At 34.1% G+C, this 24,063-nt stretch overlaps 1 protein-coding gene across 24 annotated transcripts in view; it reads left to right on the forward strand.

Annotated features, from left to right (window-relative positions):
* The window catches only part of ROBO2 (roundabout guidance receptor 2), a 1,669,704-nt gene that overhangs the window by 1,527,461 nt on the left and 118,180 nt on the right, over positions 1 to 24,063 (forward strand). For 18 of the 24 annotated variants that reach the window (XM_032878035.1, XM_032878033.1, XM_032878031.1 and 15 more), the window contains 2 exons: positions 9,189 to 9,316; positions 13,945 to 13,956. In XM_032878035.1, the coding sequence (XP_032733926.1) occupies positions 9,189 to 9,316; positions 13,945 to 13,956 (140 nt within the window). The remainder of the gene's footprint in view (positions 1 to 9,188; positions 9,317 to 13,944; positions 13,957 to 24,063) is intronic. The other 6 variants (XM_032878034.1, XM_032878041.1, XM_032878050.1 and 3 more) reach the window with 1 other exon arrangement.

The raw sequence follows: 24,063 nt of genomic DNA on the forward strand, positions 1-24,063 counted from the left end.
CAGTAATTTTTTTTCCATCCATTTCATTGTTTTTCCTGCTTTTCATTAAAGTCAGACAATACCTCCTACATGTTGATCATACATATTGTACCATATTTACAAAGTAGCTGTTTTATATCAAAGTAGGCTTTAGGCATTTAAAATGTATTCTCAACTACTTTTTAAGAAGGCTAATAAGAAATCAAGACAAAACTTAGGTACATTAGATGGCTTACTGAAAGGATAATTGTAGAATGTGTGTGTATTAGTAAACATGTTTATGAGCCTCCTAGGATTACAGTTGGTTTTAGAGTAATAGTGAGTGAAATATTGGTAAAGTTATATTCTGGAATTTTTGGAACCATGACTATAAAATCACTGGCACAGAAATGCACACCTGCCCAATGCACACTCACACAGGGTGATAACACTCTGGTCAGTGGAAGGGGCGTGTTGCTCTGTGTTAGAAGAGTGAATGTACTTGCTGCGGAGGATACTGAACTGATTCTTGTCTCTTTACAGCTCAAGACAACAATCTCAGCATCTTCTATAAAATGGTGTTTGGAAATAAGCATTTTTTTCTAAGTCACTTATTGTTGTGAAACCATGTATTAAACTCTGTTGCAAACTATAAAGGTCTCTCTAAATGTAAGGAGCTATTAATCATAATTTTGTATAATACTCAGTCAATATTTACTTTCTGAGAAAAATGAGCATTTCTCCAATTATCTAATGTAATAGTGAAAAGCATCAATGAGATTCCTATGATGCATGTGTCAACTTATCCAGAAAGAAATTAAAGAAATAAGGCCACATTTATTGGACCTTTGGAAATATTTAACATCCAACTGCTTGTGAAATATGTAGTTTTAGGAAGCAAATTATTGTCTCAGGAAATTCATGACCCATTAGAGAAAACAGAGACTGGTAGTAGATACTCAGGACAATTTTTCCTCTGATTGTATTTGCCTCAATGTGCGGCCTTTGGAGAGGAAGTTTGTCATTTTTTTGCCTCATCTTGCCTAAATGTGAAATTAGTAATGAGCCACATATTTACTTCTTTCTGGGTTTTGAAGTGTTTTGAAAGATTTATGTATTTGAGAGAGAGAGATAGAACACCCATGCATGAGTGGGGGGTATGGGAAAAAGGAGAGAATCTTCAGATAGACTCCCTGCTGAGTATGAAGCCCAGCCCAGGGCTGGATCTCAGGATCCATGAGATTATGACCTGAGCCAAAATCAAGAGTCAGGCACACAATGGACTGAGCCACCCAAGTGCCCCTTGAAGTGCTTTCAGACATAGTTTCTTTAAAAATCAATTCTTGGATTTCTGCAGTTTTTGCAGGTAAGAGCTAATTTGATCACATAAGTTTATCATTTCTCTGACACAAGATGCTTCTTTTTCTGAAAGTTGATAGACATACTTGTTGTGCTTGAGTCTCCTGGGCTCGTCAGTGTATTGTCAGGGTTTGGGCTAGAAACTGGCACAGTGGTTGAGTAGTGTTAGAAGGAAGAGTGGTGTTTCCAGCTGTGCAGTGTACCATTGTATTAGATCCATTGGGTTGGCAGTATGCTGAAGGAGAAAGAGTATGTACTTTGGAGTAAAATAGACCTTGATTTGAAAATCCAGATTTCTTTATGAAAATGTCAAAGCTTGAAATAATGTCAATTATTCCAGTAATTTAAAAATGTCAGTGGGCCAAAACACAGACAGACACACACACAGACACACACACACACACACCTGCTTTCAGGCATATTTCAGCCCACAAATAATCAAGTTGCAATTATATATTAGATAGTATAAATTACCTAGTGTAAAATTTCTGTATCCAGACCATGAGGCCTGAATTCTCAGCAACTAAAAGCTTGATTGTACTATTGACCATTTATTTACCAAAGCCATTAAGGAAAACTTTGTGGGAGTAGTTGCCATTGTGGAGTAAATATTACTTAAATAATACCCATATTTACTTAAATGTTTCTTCTATATATTTATTCATCATGATTTTTTTAATAAATTGAAAATATGTGTTATTTCTTGGTAGAAAGTTATAACCTCTATAATCTAATTCATGAAAAATCTAGATTCTAGATTCCAGTGTGGTCTAAACCTTTGCTACCAATGAAATTCAGGGTTCTAGAGAACAAAGTGCTTTTTTTCTAAACTTAAACTTTGAACATTAAACTAGACTCAATAATTCTTCAATTCTTTACTGTATCTCAATTTATAATCTCTTAGCTTCTTAGAATAACCAATTTCTTTATTTTATAAAAGTATATTTATTAATAAGATGTATGGTTTGCCTTCAGGCAGGTGGAACTTTATATGTGTAAGTTTTTTGTATTTTTAAAATGGGATAAATAATATTTTACCTCCTTATCTACCAGAATTTTTTAAAAAGATTTTATTTATTTATGTGACAGGGAGAGATCACAAGTAGGCAGAGAGGCGGACAGAGAGGGAGAGAGGGAAGCAGGCTCCCTGCCGAGCAGAGAGCCCGCTGCATGACTCGATCCCAGGACCCTGGAATCATGACCTGAGCCGAAGGCAGCGGCTTAACCCACTGAGCCACCCAGGCGCCCCTCCACCAGAATTTTTGTTAGGATAAATTAAAGAGTCTATTTGAGAACACCATGCATGTATTTTTTATTGTCATTATTTTCACAAGACGTATGATTAGAAATCACCCCAGTTGCCAAAATAATGAGATAGTATATTTGAAAGCTTTCAGCAAAACACAAAGCTTTAACTCTGTTTTCTCATCCTCTTCACATTTATTTGAGATATTCTTTTAGAATCACATCATTTATTCTGTTGCAGGAAGAGAGATTATTTTCTCAAGTTATTAATTTACAGAGGGACATTTATTAATGATCACTTGTAAACCAGATGTCTAGATTGCTGGTAAAGATTTGCTAACTTCTTTACTTTGTCTTTCTAGTAGCATTTGTGTATTAAATATTTTGAGTTCTTTTCATTCACAATATTATGTTGATATTAATTTATCCAATGTTTCAGAGCTAACTGTGTATAAACCTAAACGTATTACTGTATTTCTTGATAGAGTAGAATACTATATTTCAAATTAGTTGATCTTTCCATTCTACATATATTTGTGTAACTAGTAACCCTGCTATGAAAGAACTACAGAAGAATTTCAGGCATTTGTGGGTGTTGCATCATTCATTCTGTAAGCATTCATTGAAAATATATTCAAGATCTCAGGGACTGTTTGATAGGACTTGGGGTACATAGTTTGGGAAAAGAGAGACTTAGCACTTGTTCTCATGGAGCACACATGCTCTTGGAAAGACAGTAAACAAGGAAACTAAAAACTTGAAAGAGATATTGCCTTAAAGAGAAAAATAATAAAAGTAACAAGGAGATATGAAAATAAAAAGAAATAAAAGTAATTTTTAAGTCACTGGTGGGTAGAAAGCTACTTCACAGTGTTTGAGCAGGAAAGACATCTTTGAGGGAATATTTAAATAATCTTAAAAGTCAAGAAGGATTAGCAATGGAAGATAGAGAAGGGCATTCCATGAAGTTGCAACAGAAGTACAAAGGCATGGTAACTAGGTAGTTATGTTAAACAAAGAAAAGAACGATCATGTGGTTAGAAGAGGATGAACATAAAGTTGGACAGGTAGGTGAGGAGTAGATTATCTAAAACCTTGAAGATCATAAAAATAGGTTTTATTCTGAGTGACTGAAGGAGAAACCATTGGATGGTTTCAAATAGTGGAAACACTTAATCGTATTTAGGTATATAAACCAGTGAATTTGTATTGATGCTCTTCATTCTTCCAGTAACCCTTAGATTATATAATTGCTATCACATTATATGGTTTATGGTTAGAAATAGTTGACCTAAAAATGAGAAAATTCATAAAAAATGCAAAACGCAAAAGGCTGTCATGCAAGAGAGAGAGTATGTTTTTCTGGTTGGCCCAGGAAGTAATGGATTAGTAGAAACTTCTGGAAGAAGTATTTTTGTTTTATCATCTATAGGAGACCTTCTAATAGAGATCAGAGATGTTCAAAAATGGAAGAGGTCACATATCATAGGAATTAAGTTGGAAAACTGGTGGGTAGATTGTGGCACATAGGATTCAAAAGATGATGGATGGTTGCAGAAGGGTTTTTCTTGATGGAAAGATTCAGTCATTTTATATATATTCAAAATAATTTTATATAAATCCATAATGCTGATAATATTTACAAGCTTTCCTCAGGCAAAGTTCCAGTGAAAAAAATGAGAATTTAAAGATTCTGAACACCCTGGGATATCTGAGTCTTCACATCTGTTGTTGTTGTTGTTTGTTTTGTTTTTAAATTACAATAACCCTGTGTGATGGGACCCATCAGGACTAGTGTATTGTAGCCATTATTTCTAATTGGGATAAGACAGCATGGCCCTTGGAAATGTGTGCATATCAAACCTTAGACTGGGGAAAGGTAGGTGTTAGCTGGAGAAGGTCTTAGAGATTGTTCTGATAGACTTTTGTGTGGAGTCATATCTCATCCCTTCCAGTTGAGAACCATTTCCCTGGGCTTGGAGCCTTATGAAGACATATATCCCCTAGAGCACCTGGGTGGTTCAGTAGGTTAAGCATCATCCCTGGAATCAGGGTCATCATCCCTGGGATCAAGACCAGAATCAGGCTCCTTGCTCAGTGGGGGTCTGCTTCTCCCTCTGCCTCTGCCTGCCACTCCCCATGCTTGAGCTCTCTCTCTTTCTCTGTCCAGTAAATAAACAAAATCTTTTTTAAAAAATATTTTATTTATTTATTTGACAGACAGAGATCACAAGTAGTTGGAGAGGCAGGCAGAGAGAGAAGAGGAAGCAGACTCCCTGCCGAGCAGAGACCCTGATGTGGAGCTCGATCCCAGGACCCCGGGATCATGACCTGAGCTGAAGGGAGAGGCCTTAACCCACTGAGCCACGCACGTGCCCCAATATACAAAATCTAAAGGCGTGTCTCCCCAATTTTAATGCAGTGCCTGACTTGTAAGAGACACGTACACCTCCTTAAATGTTAGGATTTCTTGAATAAAATAATTAAAATAATTAAATTTTCATTATAATTTTCTCAGATATCAATGATTTTCAAATGGAAATGGAAATGAGACAATATTTAATGAGCATCGACGAATTCCAGTGAAGAAGCACTTTATTTAGGGGAAGAGCATTAAAAATCATCACTCCCAACCTCTTCCTACTCCAAAGCTTACCTGTTTTATGATAAATGGGCCTATTACTTGGTATATGTACTTTCTCTGCCAAGTTGGAATTTTATAAATATTCTACAAGAATCTCCATAGCACCATTGTTCTTATCCAGAGTTTTACAACCTATTTCTGAAACCCTGTCTATAGTTAGAAAAAAAATATATTCCCTATTTTCTTATCACTATTTTCTTATAATGGCATGGTATCTTTGAAAGGTAGTCTCTTTCATTAGTATCTATTAGTAGCTATTTTATTCTTCGCAAGATGTATTTCATTTTTCATTTTTCCTATGAAAACAGAATTGCAATCACAGAGTACAGTGCACCATTTCTTGTATCTCTTGGTTTTAAACAAGCAAAAACCAACTTAAAACAAAAGAAAATTAAAACACCGACGCGGTATTCCCATTCCTATTCTCGGCTTTCTTAAATACTCCTTAAAGAAATGAGAAATCTCAGCAAGTCTGATTTCAGACATATTTAAGGTTCAAATATTATGTCATCTGTAATTTGTAAGTAAATACTCTTACCTACTAAAGCAAGACATAGATAGCTCTCACCCTGTTTATCTACCATGTTGTTCCCTATATAATGAATTTATCTAACCTGAGGTTAAATTTGCCAGAAGTTATAACTAAATGTTTGATGAATGTAAAGTTATATTTCTATCCAAATGATACAGATAATGTGGCATATATATCTTAAGTTAACACTTAAAAATTCAAGAGGGGCACCTGGGTGGCTCAGTAGGCTTAGCATCTACCTTTGGCTCAGGTTATGATCTCCGGGTCCTGGGATCCAGCCCTACATCGGGGCTCCCTGCTCAGCGGGCAGTCTGCTTCCCCCTCTCTTTCTGCCCTTCCCCAGCTTTTGTGCATGGGTTTGTGCACTCTCTCAAATAAATAAATAAATAAATAAAATCTTTAAAAAAAAAATGTCAATAAAGTATTTTACTGTAGGAAAGAGGCAGGTACACAGAGTGGAAAAAGTGCCAGGGTGAGAGTCAGAGTTCAAGATTTGAATTCTGATTTTTATCTTTAGTAGTAAAATGACTTTGAGCAAATCATTTCACTTAACTAAGGGTTGGTTTCCTCTTCTGTAAAATGACAGTTTCAGATTCAAGAGAATTTTTTTTTAAGATTTTATTTATTTATTTGACACACAGAGAGCGATAGCAAGAGATAGAGCACAAGCAGAGGGAGTGTCGGGGCGGGGGAGAGGAAGAAGCAGTCTCCCTGCTGAGCGAGGAGCCCAATGTCGGACTCCATCCCAGGATCCTGGTATCATGACCCGAGCGAAAGGCAGACGCTTAACTGACTGAACCACCCAGGTGCCCCTCAAGAGAATTATTTTGAGGTTGCTGTGAGCTAATGCATGTGAGTCTTTTTTGTTTGTTTGTTTAAACTGTGAGGCAACATAAAATTTTTTATTTTTTCCTCAATGACAAATCAGAAATCATGCATGTCTTTTTTTTTTTTTTTTTTGAACTCAGAATAATATTTTCATGTGTGTTTGATCCAGAGAGGACTTTGTGGACATTCAAGTTTATCTTCCCCTCTTTTAGCTTTTGATATAAATTCAGAGAGCTCTGAAGACAAGACAGGACAAGAACCATGACCAAACTCTAGCCAGAATCCAGTTTTTTTGAGATAAATTAGAAATGTCTACAAAATACGTTATTTTTATTCAATCCTTGTATCTCAGAGCTAAGCATGTCCAGCAGAAATAGACTAACTGTAGGAAATATGGTTTTTATTAGACAGTAAATATATCACCAGCAACTCTTCTGAGTCCATCATCAAAATCGTTTTTTTTCTCATTTTTAATTGGCTGAGTTAAGCGGAGCAGGTTTGCATGCACTATTACTCTCTTATGCATTTCAGCCCCGTCCTTGCCCTAAGTTATAAATGTAGCTCATAAGGAAACCTTAATAGATAAATGTGGCAAATTTGCAAACTTGCAGCCATTTAGATTCGGTTGACCCTTATATCAGTAAGAAACAAGATATTGATCATTGGGGGCGCCTGGGTGGCTCAGTGGGTTAAGCCTCTGCCTTTGGCTCAGGTCATGACCTCAGGGTCTTGGGATCAAGCCCTGCATCGGGCTCTCTACTCAGTGGGGAACCTGCTTCTCCCTCTCTCTCTGCCTGTCTCTCTGCCTACTTGTGATCTCTCTCTCTCTGTCAAATAAATAAATAAATAAATAATCTTAAAAAAAATAAAGATATTCATCATATATCCAACCAATATTTCTTGAGATCCTATGAGTTATAATAAAAATAGCTAATATACATTGTGCTTTCTGTGTGCCAGTTTTATGAGCTTTATGTAATGTCTCCTTGAAAGGTCACTCTCAATTCATGAAATAGATGTTATCATCTGCACCATTTTGCTAATGAAGAAATTGGGACCCAGAGAGTTTAAGTATGCTGTCCATTTTTACACGGATTGGAGGAGGTAGAGCCCAAGGTTGAAACTCTGGCCATTTGGCTCCAGTCTGTTCTTCACCACCCGGTTATGCTACTGGATGTTGAAAGCTCAATGTTAGGGGCTGAGGCTATAGCAGTGAGTGAAGCAGGCAGGATCTCTGCCTTCATCAAACGAGACAAATGGTACAAAGTGTAAGCAAGTGTGCCATGATTGTATAGCAGTAAGTTCCAAGGAGACAGTTAATACCATTGTCAAGTGTTGTTTCAAACAAGGGTTCGAGAAAGCTTTTCTAAGAGCTTATGACATTTTTTAAATCAGCAGAAGTTTAACTGAAAAATGTGCTGACAGAAAAATAACCACCATAATTGGAGGATAGAGCATGATAACTAAGTTTGGTTGGCATGATTGGTTCACAGACATTGCTTTTTGTCATGTAAACTTCTATCAAATGGAACGATTATTAGGTCTATGTCTTACACTGTAGTAAACATAAGCTATTTATCTTTTAGCTAAAACCATAAGTAGAAGAAATTTGATTATAGTAATCTTCACGGTAAGCCTAAAATGTTGTCTTTGTCCTGAAAGCAATAGGAAATCACAGCTAGTTGTGAGTAGATAGAACCAATTAAAGCAATATTTTAAAAATACAGCTTTATTTGTATGATACGTATGGGGGAGAAGGGCAATATGATCCATCAAAAGTTATTGCAAAAGTATGTGTATAAAATAACAAAGACTGTCAGTGAAAATCAAGAGGAAAGATCAGATAAAAAAGATAATAGCTTCATTATTTTGCTTGTGTAATTGTAATCTCTTAGAATCTAATAAGAGCATATTCTTATATGCAAGTATTTCAACAGATTCATGTTAAAATTTTGTAATCTTTTTATGAACTAGTGTCTCAGTCTACTTGTTAAAAAAGTAGAAGTAAGAAAATAAATGCATGTGAAAGAGCTGAGGGTGTCCAGAAATCACTCCCAGGCACGTTGGTGCATTAAGAGTTAATATTACTAATTTTTAAAACTCAGCCCCCTCTTAATTCCTTCAACAATGTATTTGTGTCAATTTGCCAACAAATAAGAGAAATTTTTTTTCCTTTTATATAGTTCAGCTCTAGATTCAAGATGCCCAAAAAGTAAGTCATATATTGAAGTACAGTGTAACTTACAAAATAGTAAAATATAACTCACCTAGAAACTGAAATATACACTATTCCTTACTTACTATCTAAGAACTGCCTCCAAAAAAAGCCCAAGTGCTAATAATGCCTTTGATGGTTTTGATGCAGTAAGAGTTGTTAATACATATATGAAATATGGGTAGCTGGTAATCAGGCTGAAAGAGATCCAATATGAAATTCATGATCTTTTTAGTAACACCTTGAATCTAACAATCGCACTTCGTGGCTGAATATTATGTATGTGTGCCCATGTGTTTTGTTGTAGTTAAAATATGATAATCAAAAAAGGAAATGAAGATGAAAATGTAGTTTTATTTTAATTTATCTAATACATTATTTAATAAAACCAGTTCATTTCTACACAGGTATGACATCAAAGATGATTACACACTGAGAATTAAAAAGGCCATGAGTACAGATGAAGGCACCTATATGTGTATTGCTGAGAATCGGGTTGGAAAAGTAGAAGCCTTTGCTTCTCTCACAGTCCGAGGTAAGAAGCTTAAGATGTGAAATACAATTGAATCAACAGACTAATATTTGGTTAAATTGGTAAGTGAACTCACAGTCCGAACAATAGCTTACACTCTTTTATCATTATTATTATTATTATTATTATTATTAAGATGCCTAGATTTTGTGTCCTTTCTATTATTAATTGAAAGAAAATCGCTTTCAAATTTGGGTTCAGAGGGATGATTATTTGAGGGAATTATTTTTTTATTTGATAAATAATCGCTGAGATGGTTTAAAAGTGAATCTTAAGAATAGAAAAGATTTATACCAATCTTTTATGTACCCACGGTTTTGAAGTATTTACTTCTTTTAAATGTCACAATTTTAGAGGTACTCTGCTTTCTGTTTACTAGCTCGTCAGTGTATACCAGGAGAGTACTAGTTTGAAATCCTTTTCTATTTCAGCATCCAAAAAGCAACAATAAAAAATAAATAAATAAAACCGACACCGCTTCCGAAGTGAAAAATGGATACAAATGAGCTCCCACAATGAGAAAATCTGATTTAGAGAGTGATTTGTGAAGTTCATTGGCCTTAAATAATTGAAATCATCAGTGTCGCTCCTGTAATAACTTTCACTTTCTGGGTGTCATGCACTTCTTCATTCATGGAATAACGTTCATTTATAGACTCCCTGGAATTGCTTGTAAGTGAAAGAAAGCATTACTTAACCCCCACAGTGAGGTAGAATGAATTAACGGACTTCCTCGTGGTGAGCATTGATCCACATGAGTAAATCATAGAGTCCGGGGTACCAAGGGGTACCGTGTGGACATCCACACTTATTCTCACCAAATAGGCATCACCCATGGCATCATTTACACTCACAGAACGTCAGACAGATAGGCGACCACATCCTCTGCTCAGTCTTCCCACCTGTCTTGCAGCACCTTAACCGATGCCTCCTCTCGTCATCCTTTGTGAGAAGGTCAGCTGCAGGCTTTCACCCTGTCTCAGTCACATTCCACCCTGTGTAATCCCACCTCCTGCCCTTGTGCAGCTTTACTCCCAAGAGTTTTCATATGATTGGCAAAAAGGTTTGGAGGAATTTGCATGGGTGAGAAATGTGTCAGGGATTCTCCTGTTGGTCCTCCATGAGGGCCATCATTTTTTTCTGATCTATGATTTTAGCACCAAATTCTAGAACAAAAAACCAAAAAAACAAAACCTGTCTTTCCCCAGGTAACCCTTAGGAGACATGCACTTTGGACAACTTGGAAAATATTGATGATTCCACACTTCTCAATCACTCTACTTTTATTCCACCAAATCCATTTTTTTCCCCCATCCGGACATTCTAGCGTGAATTTAGATACGAAACAAATTTAGACAAAATCGGCATGCTAGTTGCTTACAAACATCTTCATTCCTCATGAATTAACAGATCATCAAAAGCTGTCATCATATACCAATAAATACACAGACTGATTATATAGTATCAAAATCCAATAGCCTTTGTGAACCACATTACTACATTGAATCTATATTCTCTGTAGGTGATTATATATTTGTATGTATTCATTTACTAAGCAACCCTTTAGGAAAACAATTCACCTGACCAAATTTTCCCCAAAGCTTGTTAATTTGTTGTTTCTGAAGTGAGTGGGGAAAAAAAAAAAAAACAAAAAAAAAAAAACACCAAGAAATGTTCCATTTAAAAAATATTTGCTGACTAAACAAATGGTGAGAAAAATGTGAGGAGTTGTTTGTTTATAGAAGCAGCAGGGTTCTTTTTATACTTGAATGCTTGGATGAATGAGACATGAAGTGGTCTGTTTGCTTTGAGATAGTTCCCAGCTAATTGTTTTCATAATTTGTTGAAAGTTGCAGGTTTAACATTTCATTTAACAAAGCATGCTCCTCTCACATGAATGTTTCTAGCTAACTTAAAAAACTAATAGAGTTTTTTTGTTTTTAATAGGATTTTTTTAAAATCAGCAAACCTTAAATGGTCTCTCCCCTAATCTGTGTCCTGTAGATGGATTAGAGAGTTTAATCTGTGTGGTATGTATTTATTACTCATCTAAGACTGAAACCTCAAAAATAGGGTTAAAGAAAAAGAAAATCTCCATGATACAATAGAATGTGGAGTAAAATATTGTTTAAAAATATTTTTATCATTAGGAAAAGCAGTTGGAACTTCTCATGCTAAGAGGTTAACAGGAGAAAAAGCATATTATCTACGACTTATTTTTTTTCTGTGCTCATTTTTCTGTGCACATACGTGAAATGTTTAGCCCTTCCCTGGATTGTTTTATTAGAACAGGGTCAACTGACCAAGAGGCCACATCCATTTTCATCCATTTAATGCAGGGACACAGTTTAGTTTAATTTGCTGATTTTGAAAACATCCACCAGCTAGTTTTTTTTCCCGGATAAAATGTTGCTAAGTAACAGAAACGAGGAGTTTAATTGGTATGTATGTTTCTGCTAAAATTTTATCATGAAGTCCAGTTGGGGAAAAGGAAAAGGACTTTTATAGTCAAAATCTGGCAAGATTTACTTAGTTGTTTTCTACTTTAAAATAAGGTGAAAATAGATTATATAATTAAACTTAACAGCAAATAGCTCCCTTTGCTGACTTGACAAACATAAAATTAGAAAGAAATAATGCTAGACGATAGCCGACCTCCTAGCATTTATATTCTAGTCAAATAATTCATGACCTAATAGAGCATTTTTAAATGAGTCCAAAATGAGTTAACACAAACTGCATATTTGTAAACACATTTTTCTCATTTTCAGTTGTTCAAATTGGCTTTGCATAAATTAAGACTTCATTGGAAAAAACTATCTTGCTTTTAGGGCAATAAAACCTTTTTTTTTCTTTTAAATAAAATTACTCTACACTAAGTGAAATAGAAATATATTTTATATTTTTAAGCCCAATTTTTCACCATGGTTTCTTCGTTTTCTCTCTTTAATATCAATAGATTCAAAATGCCTTTTGGTTTCTAAATGAAGCATTATGTTGGGGATTCAGGCTGAGAGGGCACCTGAAAAATGCAAATTCAAAACCAAAAGGAAAAGTTCTTTTTCTACCGGACGTTAACAAAATGAAGAGATATATCTTTCAAATGAGGCACAACTTTATGATGTTAGTCTGTTGTCTTGTTCTTGGTGGTTATTTTTGTGCACACCTGCCCCCAAGAAAGAAATTGTGGATTGGGCAACTTTCTGATTTTCTTCCTCTTGCTATGGCAAACACCTCATAGGCTGTGGGATGCACTAGGGGGTCACTGAGCTAGAATTTTCATCCTGCTGCTATGATTGCTTTATTCTTCTTTGAATTATCTGAATTTCCCCCTTTTCATTGTAAATAATAGTATAAGACCATGAATCTCCCACAGAGGCAACTCCTTATTGTTTCAGAGAATGCACAAAGCTAGTATCATGATGTATTGGTTGAGTGAATGGATGCCTATAAATATGGTTTCAGTGGCTATATCTATCTCATTGTGTCCAATGAAGCATCATGAAGACAAAACTACCCTAAATTCTAGAGTGATGTTATATGCACACTAGAGCTTTATCCACGGGAACGTGGGCAAAACACTTGTTTGCTGTGTAAGTTTATATTTTGAATATAAGAGTTCATAATAATTCAAATGCTATTAATTGTATTTCCTCTTCACTTGAATAATGGCACCATATGTTTTATATTTGTCCATTGCTTTTATATGAAGTGGTTTACTATCTAAATTGATTTGGCTTTATTCTCTTTAAAGAAAGTATTATTGAGCCCATGTGTGTCTCTCACAATTGCTGTGCATAATAACAGGGCCAGCCTGATTTTAATGATTGAGTTATGGTATAATAAAAAATATGATAATAATTTGTTGAAGCAGCAGTTTGAAAGCCATTCTCAGTGTGAATAAGGATCAACTTGTCACTCATTGTTTCCTGCCCTCTGCCAAAAAAAAAAAAAAAAAAAAAAGAAATGAAAGAGAAAGAAAAGACAAAAGAAAAAGAAAGAAAAGAAAAAAAAAAGAAAAGAAGCTTAACAGTAGTTAGGGAGCTACTCAGTTGAAATCTCTAAGGATGTTCCAACATATTTGTTATATTTTCATCCACCCTGTCCACGGATGAAAAGTGATGTGATCTTAACTTATTACTGGCTGAAAAGCGGCGTCAGGGGCTTTTCCGTAGTCCTTGTAATGGTTCTGACTAACCATGCTTAAAATCCAATTGCTATTTAAATCAGACAGTGAGGCTTTCTTTTATTGACATGACATTTGCCAGTCTGTGACTTGAATAGTTATATTCATCAGGTTCTTAACTTTGGGGTGATACCAGGTATTTAAAAAGTTCTTTGGAATAAGAACTATAGAAAGTGATGACAATATGACTTTACATAAACTATCTTTCAATTCACAAAGAGCTAATTCTGGAATGAAAATAATTATTTTCTTAGAATTATAACTTTCAGTTTTAGTCAAACTCAGACATCCTGTTCATACTTGAATTATAAGACTAGAGATCACTCTACTGTCCATACTTAAATGTTAACATTACACATCATGCATTCTGATAATTTTCTTTTCTTTTCTTTTTTTTTTTAAATTTCTTCTTTATGTTCTCACCACACCATTGTAATGTCTACAGCTCGCCCTGTTGGTAAGTAGCCATCCTTCTATCCATTTAGCATGGTTTTGTACAATGCTTCATAACTCATGCATAGTAGGATTTGATAGCATGAAATATATTTAGTTATTCATCCATGTTAAAATATTACGGGACAATCTTCCGTGAAAGTTGCTCCGGATCTTTTCATCACTTTGATAAGCCATTTTGTAGTGACCTACAAGAGTAAGAATGAATAGGTAATGATTTTCATGGAAAATAATATGTGAATGTTTAATACTAGAAACTGCTAACCTTTCTTAAAGACGTAAACATAATAATTCCTTTTTTCTTGTATATATAAAATAATCATTTAATAGTTATGCTTGATATTAATTAAGATAAATGATTAGGAACTAAATTAAAAGGTTCGAATACTTGATGCACTTCTTTGATTTTTAAACTGCTTCAAGTCCTTGCTTTGTAATGGCATTTTTAACTGCTGTATACTTATTATCTGTTTTCCTATTTAAACAAAATTTGGTAGAATGCTTCCAGTTGTTCTAAGTAATGGCATTTTTAACTGCTGTATACTTATTATCTGTTTTCCTATTTAAACAAAATTTGGTAGAATGCTTCCAGTTGTTCTAAGTAGATGCTTACACTAAGAAGAAAATGAGTTGTGTTCTTTGGCATGAAAAGTTGGTGTGGTTTTAACATTTCTCATCCTTCACTGACTGTACAAAATTGAAGTTAACAGTTTGCATTTGCAGTAATTTAAGTGGTAATTATTTGTAAACATTTGGAAAGTCAGACCTTATCAAATTAACTGATTTTATAACCTTTCTGCATCTCTTTTAAAGTTTAGCCTAACCAACCAACAAATGTGTTTAAATAAAATAAATCCTGGTAATTGTGTTATAAGTAAATGAACAGATGGATGCATAAATGGATGGATGGGTGGATGGATGGACAGATGGATGGATGAATGAATGAATTTACTATAGTGCTTTTTTAATATATCAAAAGATACTTGAATAAGTTATTTGATTTGACACAAGGTTTATAAATGGTCCATCTAACTTCCAAAGCCCTCTTAATACACTGACTTGACATTGACATTTGATATATATTGGTCTACTCATAATATTTCTTTTCCATTAGTTGAAACATTTACAAACCTTATTGCTATGTAGTATATTCTTGTATAGATAGCAAATACAGAAAATTAGAACTTTGGTTTCCCAATCTGAGTTTCTGGTCTGCTATTTCTGAGCAGTACTTCTTTTGATAATTGTTTAATATCCCTGATCTTAGGTCACTTCATCTGTAAAATGGAGAGAGTAGTATTGACTTATCAAAGCTGTTTCAGGAATGAAATAAGCTCCAGATTGCTTATATATGTGAAAACGCTTTGTATGTCAACATTGGTTAACATATTTTTAATTTCTGAGACATATGTTATTTTGTATTTTTATATTTTTGAAACGCAGTTATGGCTTACAATTAATTGGAATGTAAAATACAGTGATTTTTTTCTTTAAACACAATTATTAAATTGATCATGCTTTTTACAGTTGGGGATGTTAGGAAATAGTGGAATAGGTTACATTTTAAGCCTTATTTTTTAGTATTTGTACAAATTCCTATTAACGATAACTTTACCTATCTATGGTATGACATCTAAAATTAAGAAGTGAATGGGAAATAATAAGATAACTTTTCAAGTTAAAAGGAAAAATGACATTTAAATTGTAGATCTTTACATATAGAATCCTTATGCCAATAAACCACGACCACTTGATTTATATTATCTCACAAATTTCCAGGACAGAAAACAATATGTTCATAATTTCCAATACATTTAAAACACAGAAATAACAACAAAAAAAGACATACATTGATTAGCAAATGTGATGTACAGGGAGCTTTGAGATATACTTGTCACCTATAAGACATTTCAAAGTTATTTCTGTTTTTATTCTTGTTTTAAATGATTTCTTAAGTTCCCATTGGACTAGAACTAAAGAATAGCTTCTTGACACATTGTATTTTATTCTGGGAAAGTCTGTCATTTCATAAATCTATCTCCAATGACTTATGACAATGTTCAGAAATATGAAGAACTATACTTTAAACTTGACAACTGCTATTAATTTTGGAAACTGAATGTTGGATATGCTTTTATTGGATCACCAAAGATGAGATGGATAATGAGGAAATTAGCTTGCTTTTTCTTTGCATAAACTTTTTACATGAGTTTTAATTCAGGAGCTATGGATATGCCAACTTTTTTTATAAGGTCAGAAGATACAAACCAAGTAGATCATAAATTAAGTAGTCAAATAGTAGAAAACTATATTAATATTAATATTGTTAGTTGACTAAAACACAAGTTTTTCAACTTTGAAGCTCTTAGCAAAGTACATTAATATTAATATTTGTTAGTGGTTTGAAATGCAAGTTTTTCAACTTTGAAGTTCTTAGCAATAACATATAGGGTATTCCACAAAGAAGAAATCACAGAAAGGGGAGAAAATCCAGCTTTGAGGTCCAGTATAGATTAGGTGAAGAAATATGTACCAAATATCTGAAATTTAGAGAAAATTCAAGGGATAATTCCTATGTAAAGCTTTTGAAAGAAAATTAGAAATATATGCAAATTCCAGAATATCTATAGTTTCAGAAGTCAATCATTACATTCCATACAGGATTAAGAAAACAATCACAACAACTTGGTAGTCCATGTGGAAAGCCCATTTAGAAATCATTATAAATCCCCAAACTGGGAGTTTTGTCTAAATGGATAACTCTTATGACCTGCATTTGAATTAAATAATTGACAACACTATGCAATTTGCAGTTGGAATAAACACCTTCTGGTCTACTTCTGAGATTGCAGGAAAAACTCTCGACTTAGATGATCCTCAGTGGGGGAAATATCACTGAAAGCAGACAATTACATACTTGCCAATGGAGAAAAGTGTTCTCCAGATTTCACTTGCTCATTGGCGAAGTCAACGTTTCAAAAGGAGTCCTTTAATGCAACTTCCATAATTTGCTTACCACAAAATTCAGACAAATGCCACTTTGATTATTAAAAGTCTGCCAGCCCTTTCTGAGACTTCAACTTTTTACTATTCCGAAGGCATTCTTTGTATGAGAAGCAAAAGTACATCCTAGGACAGAGTTAACTAAGAATGCTGAAATATTCATTTATTTGGAAAACTCTTCTGATAAGTTCTGATAAGGGAACTGACAGCAGAAAATGGAATACATATCTTGCTTCCTATACCCATCTGTCTTATTTTCTCTTGGAAGCCCTTCCCAAGCTTAAAAATAAAAAAGAACATCTATTTTGGAGATGGGCAACACATTTTTTCCTACAGCAACTCAAAACATGATGAGTAATTGGAAGAGAACTGTCAAATCTACCAGCTGCCTTAGGAGTGAAGCTGAGCCCTGCTCCGTTTTCTATCATGTAGACCATATGCTAGATGCTGACTGCCTCCCGTATGGAAGCTAAAAGCTGTGGGCATCAGGTAAAAACTTGTTTAAAATATCACAAACAAACTGACAATACACAACTTTAGGGAATCGTCTACGTATTTCCTTAGTTAGTGACTCAAAGGTATGTTTCCTTTAGATGAAAGAATATAACTGGCCACATAAGAGTTTGTAGGTATTGAGAAATATATATGTTTGAGGCAAAATTCCCATTTTTAATTATTATTTTTAAGAAGCAGCCAGTATTCTAAATGAAAATCTATGGGGACATTGTTCTTTTCCAATCTTCTCACTGCTTAAACACAAAAATTAAACATATTCTCATTATAGAAAGTTCCGTTTTGACCTGAAGTGTAGTTTTGTTTTAAGGGGCTCTAAAACACATTATTGAGACCACCAAGGGGTCCAATAAAAAAATGAATATTTGAAAAAGTCATTCAAGGCAAATTATAAACCAGACATTACTTACAGAATAACGCAACTGATCTTTCTGACACCACCACCCTCCCTCCCACCTTGAAATCTGGAAAACTTTATGTGTTGTATATAATTTAACTTAATATTGGAAATATTCCAGGCTTTCTTTTTCTTAATCAGAAAACATGTAGGTATTATTTATGAACCCTTTCATGTCAAAATCCACTTTTCTGCAAAAGGCGTCCTGAGTGTGTCTTGGAAGGAAACCTATAATTTTATTCCTTGCAGACTTTCTTCTTTGGACAAGCTGTTACCCCATGACCTGAGGTAATCATCTCCCTTCTACAAGCACTTAATGTTTCCTGCACCTGGTGCTAATTAGCTACCTTATGCAGAGTCCCATTTAATTTTTATTAAGCATCACGTTTTTCATTGCTCCATATGTTTTGATTAAATAGTAGCTTAAAAAAATGCATTCTGCTTTGTCTTGTATGTTCCAACAGAGTTTCCATAATGTGAAACATTTAAAATATTTTAAGCTAATGCTAATTCTTAAAGTGAAGAACAAGTATGGGCTACTTCTCAAGCTTGCCTGGTTTTAGTCACTGACTTGATTCTTCTGCAAGGATCTGTGTGTTCAACAATGTCTGTTCACTGCCTCTAAAGTAAAGGATAGGTATAAAATTCTTGAGTCGTATTTTTTTTCTCAGACCTAGGTGAAAATGTTGGATTGTTTTAGTATCAGATGGTACTGTAGTGAAGTCTGAGGTTTATGGAATATTTTTATCTTAGGTTGAGATTCCCTTTAATGATTTGAAGACCAATGTAGCCCCTTCTTCTGGAACCTTTCTAGATTATATCTTGGTCCTGATCATGTTGTAACTAATATCCCCAGGACACAAGCCCCTTGAATCTGCGGATTCATGCTTGAATTTACTCTGTTTCAACAGTGTTTTCTTCTCTCTTATCTTTGACTATCTTTTTCTGTCTCACCTTTTCTGTCTCCCATGAGTTATGTGGCTTTGCTTTGTCTCAATTCCGTATTTATTAACTTCTGTATAATAATCTTGAAGTATCATTTTTATTTCATATTGTCTGATTTCTTAATGCTTAAATAATCTCCCTAACTTTTTCAATTGTGAATATCATTTTTATGTTTTTGAAAATATATATTTTAAAATACATTTTGTTTATTTAATTTTATTTTCTCTTTTCATCATTTCCTTGCTAATTTTAAATATAATAGTTTTCATCTCTAGTTACCTTTGAGCTCTTTTATTACATTTTGAGGGTTTTGATTTTTTTTTTTTTAAAGTTTGATTCTTTTGAAAAAGAGAGGCCCTGTTGTATGTAATGTCATTTAGACTGTGGACAAGTATTTAGTTTAAAGTACTTCTGTGTTTCCTTAGGTAATTCTTTGAAGATCAAGATTCTCTTTCTTTCTTTGACTAATTGATTGTATTCTTTCTGTCAATAATTAAACAGTTAATGTGCAGTTTGTTTTATTTTATTTTACATATATCCTGTTTTTAGACCCTACCTGATTATTAGTCATTCAGTTAACTGCTAAAGATTAGAGTTTGCATGTTTGGAGAAGAGCAAATGGGAAGTACCAGGGTCATTCAGCAGCCTCTATGGATGTGATCTTGAATAGTTTATCAAAAAAGTTTTTATTTCTTTTCAATAATGCTAGTGACCTGGATGGTAAGCAGCAGATCTCTTTAAGTTAGAAGCTCTCTGTAGTCCTTATGAGATTCCCTCTTCATTTTTCTTCATAAGCCCTGCTCATAATCAAGGTGGTTTTTAGGTGTATTACTTTTCTACTGCTGTGTAACAAATTACCCAAATTGAGCAACTTCATTAGCACCCTGTTTCTTAGGCCACAGTTCTATAGGTAAAAAGTCCAAACAGACTCACCTGAGTCCTTTGCCTAGGACTTCACAGGACAAAAGCAAGGTTTTGATCAGGCCGAGCCCTTTTCTGGAAAACTGTCCAGAAGAATCCACTTCAAAATTCATTCAATTTTATTGATAGAATTAAGTTCTTTGAGGGCGCCTGGATGGCTCAGTCGGTTAAGCATCTGCCTTCAGCTCAGGTCATGACCCCAGGGTCCTGGGACCGAGCCCACATCGGGCTCCCTGCTCAGCTGGGAGCCTGTTTTTCCTTTTCCCTCTGCCTGCAGCTCCTGCTGTTTGTGTGCCTTCTCTCTCTCTCTCTCTCTCTCTGTCAAATAAATAAATAAATAATCTTTTAAAAAATAAAATAAAAAAGGAACCTAACTGGTGTGGTCTTCTCTTAAAAAAAAAAAAAAATTGAGTTCTTTGTGGGCTATAAAATTAGAATCCCCATGTCCTTGTTTGTTGGCCACCAGTAGTGGGTCCCAGTTCACTTGCCAGCCTTTGCACATGGCCATCACAACCTTCAACTTCAGCAGTGGTCTGTTGACTCATTCTGCTATCAGCTAGAGAAAATTTCTGGATGGAAATGTCTCATCTAATTAGGCTAGGCCCATCTGATTATTCTTGGGGTCAACTGATTAGTAACCTTAATTACATTGGCAAAATTCCTTTTGTCATGAGATATCACATAATCATGGGAGTGTCTCCAGGAAGTGAAGGTTGTGGAGGCCACCCTGCAATTTTGCCACTCACATTAGGCTTGGCTTTTCCTTTCTTTCAGTACCTTCTGCTCAACTTCTGCATTTTAGCTGGTTTTCTACGAAGTCATATCTCATATTGTCCAAATCTCCTTCTTGACTCTAAATTTTTTCTTCTTCTCATCAAAGGACCATGGGATGGGTTCTCACATTGTTAGCAGATAGTGTTTGTGAAATTTGTATTGATAGAAGATTGTGGATAGAGGCTAGTTGGTATTTATCATGCCTCCTCATTTTCTCCAGACTTGACTATGTTTGACAGAAGTACTTCACCACTTGTGTTTTTGAGCTATATAGTTTATCTAAATTATTAATTTCTCTTGTAATAAATAAAGGAAAGTGGAATGAGCCTTTACTCCATTATCTTAACCTAAGTATCAAAAATCTTAAATATTAATTTTAGAGTTTATTAAAATAAGAATAAACACTAAATATGTTAATTTAATAATTAAAATTAACTTAATAATTAAAATTAAAGTACTATAAATATCAAAATAATATAAATACTCTGGACTGAAACAGTATTAGGAGATTAGTGTTAAGAGATTTGACTGGCTACTGCCAGAAAGAAATAGCAAGAATATTTTAATCACACCTTCTAAGAAAGTGAAAATTTTCATTTACATGTTATACTAATTTATAATTTGACAGATATCATGATACCTATATATATTTGTGTGTATTTCTATGTACTATAAAATAGATATTATGATATACATTACACCTAAAAATTATATGCATGACAGTTGAATTATGACACTACTTATTTAAACATATTAATTGTCACTCACGGGAATAGCTCATAATTAGATTCATTAAAAATATATAAGCTACCAAGCTAAATTAAATTTTGAGTTAAAATATATCTGAATGCCTTTTAAAGTCTCTTATGGCAAGCAATGCTTTCCAGATTTATTAGGGATATTATTTTCATCTGTCCTGAAAAACTGTTAACTCTTTGTTAGTAAATACATTGTTGCATTTATCGTTCTGTTGCCTCTAGGTCTAGCATAACACTTACAAGTGGTAGGGGCAAGCCAAATGGTGGTGCAGTTAACTGATACACACATATGCATACATAGGTAATACTGGCCTAGAAAATGTTTATGCAAGCAGCTTTAAATAGTGCCATAAAAAGATGAAGCAACATTAATGGTAGCAGGCCAATCACATAGTCTCCATTCTGCTAGGAGGAGATAAAATACAACAAAAAGAAGGCACTAATGAGTTAGGATGGTGCCTTACTAAGCGTGTAATTAATGTTATTAAGAAACATTGCAGTTGCATATTAAAATTCCGTTAACTAAGCAGCCCTTCAGCATCAGTACATTTGTTTCTTGGTTGCAAGTTTTTTTTTTTCCTTTTTTTTTTTTTTTTCTGATTGGCATCTTCATGCAATCTTTTTCTAAAAAAAATGAGATAATGGGATGTGATCAGCCTTCGTGGTTTAGCTGGAGTGCTGACATGACAGTTCTGGCAAGTTGACAGGTTAAGTGAGTGAAAATGGATGTCTTGTCTCACCATTTACTTGAAGAATCCTCTCCACACCCCCATATTTACAGCCCCTTCTATCCACAATGTGGAAAAGTCTAGTTTTCCCAGGTTAGGATCTAGATAGAATTTTCTTCACGACTCTTTCAACTATTCTCTTTCTGTTGGTGAAAAATGAGATCATTTAAAACTATAATCTAAACATTGCTTTATTTAATAATTCATTAGCTTTTAAGTTAATAGTTTGGGTTTGTTTGGTTTTTTTGTTTGTTTTGTTTTGTTTTTGAGAATGAACAGTCCCTTAGAGAAAATAAGATTTTATTTTGTCCTCAGTATTTTAGTATTTAGTCAGTCAGGAAAGCAAGAATAGTAGTTTTACTGTTCATAATGACAGAATGATAGATGAAATGTGCTTGACAATTCAGAATTTGTTTAAAATTTTGTCAGATTTTTCTAGGCATTCTCAATTTATAAATTTTATAGAATTTGGTATGTCTATGAAATTTGCATGCTGAATCTCAGAATGATTTCCTATAGCTGCAGGGGTTCCCATATTTACCTATAATCAAAATGAAATCTATTTTAGTACATTGGAATATAATAAGATTTAAAATTATCTTAAACATACCCAACTTAGTTACTCTAGGAATTAACTATTACATTTATTGCAACATAGAACTATTTACTATCATCAGAGTCTAAAGCCAATAAAGATTATTTACATGGAAGAAATTCATGGTTCCACCAACATAATCCTTCAGTTTAACAGACTGATCTGGATTGCCAAAGGTAGTGACACAGGCTAGTCAGGGTGATAGCTGTTGCAGTCTGAGAAACTCACATCTCTGTCATAATGCATGCATTTTTTCCCTCTGTGAAGAACAAATTCCCACTTTCCCTTCCTTATCTACTTAATTTCAAAGGAACAATTCAACCTGTCTCTTTCTCTCTTTGTCTCTCTCCTCCTTTCTCCATGCTTTCCTCAATTGTTGGAGACAGACTGAGTCAAGTTATTGTCATAATGGTAGGACATCCTGTATTACATCCTCACCATATTCCTCATGTTGTGTCATACTTGATTGTCTTCATGTGAGTTTCCTCTGTAGCCAGTGAGTTCCAGGGACAGAGATCTTAGTACCCTCAGACCCTAGCACAAAATGAAACCAGTAAATGTTTGTGGTTGGTTAAACCAACCAACCAACCAACCCAACACCTGAATTCATTTCTAGCATAAATTTTGCTACTGTGATGTTTTCCAGTGATGTCTTTAAAAAACAATTAAGACCAAATACAAATAGTTATGTGCATATAGCTGTTTATTATAACACTGTTTTTATATGCTTGCCTATAAAACCCCAAAATTCAAGATATTTTGAACCAAATTAATTTATTCTTTTCAAAGGCATTCTGTGCACTCTAGATAATCATAGAAATGTTTCATTTTGTTATTTTCATTGTTCCTTTTCAGGGAGGAGTATATTATGTGTGAATATAAATTTTAAAAAATGATTTTCACCAGGATTATCAAACATGCATACTTGTGTGTGTGTGTGTCATATTTACTACTAAAACTCAGTACTTTTGATACTCCTTGGAATTGCTTACTGTATATGACAATTTAGAAGGCCACTTTCATTATTTTATAAGCACACTGTAGAATTCATTTGACGAACTCCATGACTTAATTTAATCTTCAGATTTTGAATAATCATTCATTACTTTTAGAGTTCTAGCTATTATGTGAATCCTCAAAAAATAGTCTTCCCACAATCAATAAATTCCATGAAAGTAGTTCTAAAATGGCTGCATAATTGCAACATGTCTTTATGCATACAAGGCTGAAAGCAATTTGTATACTGGAGATGTTTCATAGGTAGAGTAGAAAGGAAAGTCTAAATGGATGAAGAGTATAAGAATTGTGATTCTTTGTAGCCATTCTATTGTCCTTGAATATTTACTTTACTTTTCATATTTAATAAGCAATATGCCATTTGGTACTTTTATTTTTTCATACTGACATTCAGGAAGCAAATATATAGATAAATTTATATATATTTACACTTATAAAGAGACATTAGATTATTGAAGAA

This window comes from Lontra canadensis, unplaced genomic scaffold (assembly GCF_010015895.1).
Source record: "Lontra canadensis isolate GAN:19392208 unplaced genomic scaffold, GSC_riverotter_1.0 scaffold62, whole genome shotgun sequence".
Classification (NCBI taxonomy): Eukaryota; Metazoa; Chordata; class Mammalia; order Carnivora; family Mustelidae; genus Lontra; species Lontra canadensis.